Below are 5,723 nucleotides of genomic sequence, written 5' to 3'. Positions count from 1 at the left end.
GAGCGGCCCCGCCTACCAGCGCCGCATCAACACCTGCAAGGCGGAGCTACAGCAGCTGGTGCAGCAGAAGAGGGAGCAGTGCAACGCTGAGCGCATGGCCAAACAGATGATGGAGAGCGCAGAGTGGGAGAGTCGACCTCCTCCACCCGGTAACACTCTGTCTTTAGGGCGGTTGTAGGAGCTTGGTTTTTGTTTTTAACTTTTTATTGGTGGCGCAAAATAGAAAACAAAGAAAGGGATGACGTAAGACATAACATAGCAAGGTGGGGCCTGTACTCTTTTTTTTTTTTTTTCTTTTTTTAATTTAATTTAATTTTTGTTCTTTAAGTTCATTCTTCCCCATCCCCCAGTAGGCGTGGCTTCCCAAACTGTAGCACTCCCCTGTAGGATCTTTGTTAACTTTGACACAGTGAGACCCGCTGCCCCCCCCCCCCCCCCCGAACGTCTCAGTCACATCAGCTTGTTGAACGTTAGTGAACCTTCATCTGATGGTGCGTTCAGGGGTGACACGTGTCTCTGGTCACATGGAGCTTCCTCCTCTCACAGCTGTCACTGTGTGTTTCAGGGTGGCACCCTAAGGGGCTGCTGGTCGCCCACCTCCATGAACACAAAGCTGCTGTCAACCGAATCAGGGTCTCAGACGAACACTCCATCTTCGCCACGGCGTCCAATGACGGCACTGTCAAAGTCTGGGACAGTCAGAAGATGGAGGGCAAGACCACGACCACCAGGTGGGTCTGAAAAACTGAGTAAGACCAGAGCCTGAGTTCTTCTTCTTCTTTTTCTTTTTCTTCTTCTTCTTCTTCTTCTTCCTCTTCTTTTTCTTCTTCTTCAACCTCAGTTCCACCAACATCTGTCTGTTTCAGTGGAGGAGGAATCAATAACCAATGTATAATCATTACCTCAGATCAGTGAGAAGATGTGGTCAGTGTCCTGTTCTCAGCTCTGTGGCATCCTCTCTCTTCCTGCAGGTCGGTGTTGACTTACTCTCGTATCGGCGGCCATGTTAAGACGCTGACCTTTTGTCAGGGGTCACATTACTTAGCCGTGGCATCAGACAACGGCTCCATCCAGCTGCTGGCGGTTGAAGCAAACAAACCTCCAAAATCCCCCAAAGTCCAGCCCTTCCAGACCAGGTACCACGTCCACAGGTAAAACCTTTGCGCTGACGTCGGACATGTCTCGTCTGTCTCACTCTGTCCTCTGGGCTCCTCTCAGGTCTCTGGACCTGCAGGAGGACGGCTGCGCGGTCGACATCCACCATTTTAACTCGGGCGCTCAGTCCGTGCTGGCGTACGCCACCGTCAACGGATCGCTAGTCGGCTGGGACCTTCGCTCGAACTCCAACGCCTGGACGCTCCGCCACGACCTCCGCCTGGGACTCATCACGTCCTTCACGGTGGACATGCACCAGTGCTGGCTCTGTCTCGGTCTGTGTCTGTTCAGTGTCTCTGTGGAAGAAAGACATCCGTTTGTTTCTGCTGATGATGACGTTCACGCTCCAGTCTTTCATTTCCTCCACAGGTACGAGCAGCGGCACCATGGCCTGCTGGGATATGCGGTTCCAACTCCCCATTTCAAACCACTCCCACCCTGCTCGAGCACGAATCAGACGGCTGCTCATGCATCCGCTCTACCAATCATCAGTGATTGCAGGTAAGATGACGACATCTTCTTCTTCTGTGTTTATTCAATTCAACATGTTTTAATTCAGATTCAAGTTCAACATCAGGAAGTCTTCATCAGTCTGTCGCCACGGAGACTCAGAGTCTCTCTCTCTGTGTCTCTCTCTCTGTGTCTCTCTCTCTGTGTCTCTCTCTCTGTCTCTCTCTCTGTAGCTGTCCAGGGAAATAATGAAGTGTCGATGTGGGACATGGAGACTGGAGATCGTAAATTCACTTTGTGGGCGAGCTCTGCACCTCCACTCTCTGAGATGCAGGTGTGTGTGTGTGTGTGTGTGTGTGTGCGAGAGAGAGACATGTGATGAATGTCAGTGTGAGACAGAAGTCACAGTTTAACAGCTGATGTTTGTTTCACAGCCGTCTCCTCACAGTGTTCATGGGATCTACTGCAGCCCAGCTGATGGAAACCCTCTGCTGCTGACGGCCGGGTCAGACATGAGGATCAGGTGTGACCCGCCACAACCTCTGCACAACAACAACACTAAAACAACAGCAAAACAAGACCACAACAACACAACACAACAACAATACAACAACAACACAACAAAACAACAACAACACAATAATACAACAACAGAACAACAACACTTGATGCTCTCTACTCTCTAACTTGTCACTGATTCAGGTGTTTAGTTGAGGAGCTGCAGATTTTAAACTCATTTAAACTCAGTGTTTTTATTACAGATCTATGATCGTAGATCTATGATGATCTATGAGTGAGTGAGTGAGTGAGAGAGGAACAAAACATCTGTGTCTCAGTGAAATTCAGCATAAATTCTCCTGAATAAAAACAGTGACTCACAGAGACTGGAAACTAGAGTTAAAGAGTAAAACAAAGCCACTGGCACTGTAACTGACCGAAAACATGGAACTTGGAACATGTGTTGTAACATGACGCTGTGCTGTGTTCAGGTTCTGGGACTTGGCGTATCCAGAGAGGTCGTACATCGTGGCCGGAGGAGCCAACGACTCGCTGCACTGTCCGTCTGTTCTGTACAGCAGGAAGATCATTGAGGGAACCGAGGTCGTGCAGGTACAGACACACACTCTGAACACACGTGTGGAACTCCTTGAAAGTAAAACTACAACAAGAGTAACTGTGATTGGTCAGTTTGTGTTTTCTTCTGTAAACACCTGATGTTTTCAAAATAAAACACAACCCCAGAGTTTTCAAAATAAAACAGGTCCAGCAGTGTTTCTGCAAGTCTCTGTTTTAGAGGCTGAGCACTCTGGAGTCGTGAGGACTGAGGAGGAGACGTAGGAAAAGAGATGAGTTTTAAAAGGAAAACATAGTCGTGTGGATGGAGCCCTACACTCAGTGCTGCACCTGAACGCATCCTGTCAAAACACAGACAGAGGACTGAAGCTGATGTTGATGTTGTCGCCATCCTCTAATATTTAGTTTAATTTGATATTTTATTTGATAGAATAATTAAATTCCATCAATTCCATCAGATCACACAAGTCTGTTTCCCATCATGCCTCTGTGAGCATCAGGTGAAAACCTATTCAAAAGAACATAAACTCTGTCTGTGCAGGAGATTCACAGTAAACAGAAGAGTGGCGTGGTGGAGGACTCGCCTCGCCGCGGCCCAGAATCCCTTCCTGTGGGACACCACGACATCATCACTGACATCGCCACCTTTCAGACCACACAAGGCTTCATCGTCACGTCGTCCAGAGACGGCATCGTCAAAGTCTGGAAGTGAAGATCTGCAGTAAAACACTCACACACAGGAAACGTGTTGGTGTGTGTTGGACAGGTGTTTTCTCTCTTCTCTCACAGTGACAACTTCCTGTCATGTGGTTTCTGATCTGAGAGAAGAGGAAGTTCAAACCCAGTGAAGCCACCTCCATGTGTTCATCAATGTCTCCAGGCTTAATAAAGCTTCTGCTCCTCCTCCTCCTCCTCTTCCTCCTCTTCTTCCTCTTCCTCCTCCACCTCCTCCCAGTTTTCTCTGATAATGTGTAAAGTGACTCTTCATATCTACGCAGCCTGGCAGATGTTAGGGACCATGTTGTTCCGAATAAAACACAATATAAACATTATAAACAATATAAAGACGATATTTTTCTGAACATCAGCTGTAGAAAAGTTGGTCTCATGTTTGAGAACGAGACTCGTGTTCCTCAGATTTTCTTTCTGCGTTTCTCATTTATTATACACTGAATCTGTTTCCACAAAATGTTGTGATGAGAATTTCTTTTATTATTTTTCGATGTTTCAAATCTAAAAATGATCTAATATTAAATGACTAAATGATTAATCATCAGCAGATTAATCAAGTATGAAAATAATCGTTAGTTTCAGCTCTAATTTAGATGAATGAATATTCTTGTCCATCTCTCAGTCATTAATGGTTTTGAATTATTCTTATATACAACAAGGATGTTCTGAAACATGTCCCAGTTTCCCATCATGCTTCACACTGTGGCTGGTATTATCATGACACAGGTAACCTACAGAAACTCTGTATATTGAGTTGCATGCTGGGAAATGTAGGATGTAGTTTAACCTGACCATTATGTTTTAATCTGCCTCGTCCGATGGAAGTCTGGTATCAGATAGCTGGAGGTTTCCATGACAACAGTGTGTTATTATAAGGGATGTAAAGATGACACAGTGCTGTGTTCACCAGCCACAATGTGAAGCGTCAAACGTGGACGGACCTTCAGTTCAATTAAATACGTGTTCACACATGAGCAACTTTACACCTGACACCTGCCAGGTTCTGTGGGTCCAGAACCTCCGTAGATTCTGAGTTTTGAGATGCTGCAGCAAACGACAGGAGGAGGAGCTACAGGAAAAATGTACACGTTAAAACACGTTTGTCCTTTTTCTGCAGATTTCTAAAAAACAAAATCCTCTAATGATCATCATGAATTCAAACATGAGAGAATTAGATCATTTTATTCATTATATGAAGAGACGATAAATGAAAACGTCACATGTGATTCTGCATGATGGATGTTGTTACTATGGCAACTTCATCATTTCCCTAAAATCTGTTTATTGGTCGGTGAGACAAAATAAGACATTGACCTGTGGCCCTCTCTCTCTCTGTCTCACCTCTCACCCTGTCTCTCTCTCTCTGTCTCACCTCTCACCCCGTCTCTCTCTCTCTGTCTCTCTCTCTATCAGTAGATTTTGTACAGACGTTATATTAAATCTGAATAGCATAAACTTTGACACTTGAACTAAACGTCAGAGATGTGACTGACCACAGACGAACCATGTGACCTGCATCTCAGTGTTGAAATTAAACCTGCAGCAAAGATTAGCTCCTCGTTTATTTGTGTCATTTATTGGTTGATTCAAGATCTGATAATTAGTTGATGAATGACTCCAGCCCCACAACATTAACTTTCTACTTGTGTCGCTTATCTTCTTTAATCAAACAGTTATCAACACTTTTTGTTTTGACAGAGGTTAACACACAACTTCTGTTGCTAGGTAACGTTGACCTCATTATTGGCTAAGTTTCATTTTTGATGCTGTGACCTTTGACCTCCAGCCATCTTCTGATTGGTAGTAATACTTGTGACCTCTCCTTTTAGCTTAGCAAACTTTAGCTTCAGATTTGACTCTTCTCATTAACAGATGGTCTCTGCTGTCTGTCCATCAGAGAACATCTTTGTCTGAGGCCACAACTTTTAAATCCAGATGTACATCATCCGATACAGCTGCTGGCCAGAGGTGGTGACGCTTCCAGTGGGCGGAGCATGTTCATGAGGAGCTGGACTGATGTAAACACAGTACAGAGCCGTGTGAACATGAACTTGTGGTTAGCTGTAGCTCAGGAACCGGCTGTGGTTAGCAATAAGGTTAGGGTGAGTAAAAGTAAAGTTAACAGACACCACAGCTGAGGTCACATATGGAGCTGAAGAAGAGTCGAAGCAGCAGGTCTCAGCTCATCTGAAAAGCTTTTTCTTTAGGTGAAGGTGAAACATGAAGCATTAAGAACCTCTCTCTAAGCTAACAGACTGTTAGCGTTAGCCTCAGTCTGTCACCATGATACAGCTTCATGTATGTCGCCTGGA

At 45.2% G+C, this 5,723-nt stretch overlaps 1 protein-coding gene across 2 annotated transcripts in view; it reads left to right on the top strand.

Moving 5' to 3' along the window:
* The window catches only part of pik3r4 (phosphoinositide-3-kinase regulatory subunit 4), an 18,954-nt gene extending 15,540 nt beyond the window's left edge, over positions 1-3,414 (top strand). For both annotated transcript variants that reach the window (XM_022761539.1, XM_022761538.1), the window contains 9 exons: positions 1-149; positions 566-731; positions 972-1,136; positions 1,219-1,430; positions 1,525-1,656; positions 1,839-1,939; positions 2,040-2,128; positions 2,595-2,715; positions 3,221-3,414. The exon at positions 1-149 is cut by the window's left edge and continues 74 nt beyond it. In XM_022761539.1, the coding sequence (XP_022617260.1) occupies positions 1-149; positions 566-731; positions 972-1,136; positions 1,219-1,430; positions 1,525-1,656; positions 1,839-1,939; positions 2,040-2,128; positions 2,595-2,715; positions 3,221-3,391 (1,306 nt within the window). In that variant the 3' untranslated portion in view covers positions 3,392-3,414. The remainder of the gene's footprint in view (positions 150-565; positions 732-971; positions 1,137-1,218; positions 1,431-1,524; positions 1,657-1,838; positions 1,940-2,039; positions 2,129-2,594; positions 2,716-3,220) is intronic.
* Positions 3,415-5,723: the final 2,309 nt, after the last annotated feature.

Source organism: Seriola dumerili, unplaced genomic scaffold (genome assembly GCF_002260705.1).
Source record: "Seriola dumerili isolate Sdu_G_001 unplaced genomic scaffold, Sdu_1.0 BDQW01000415.1, whole genome shotgun sequence".
Taxonomy (NCBI): Eukaryota; Metazoa; Chordata; class Actinopteri; order Carangiformes; family Carangidae; genus Seriola; species Seriola dumerili.
Note: the sequence above shows the minus strand (reverse complement) of the source record. Positions and strands in the feature narration are given on the sequence as shown.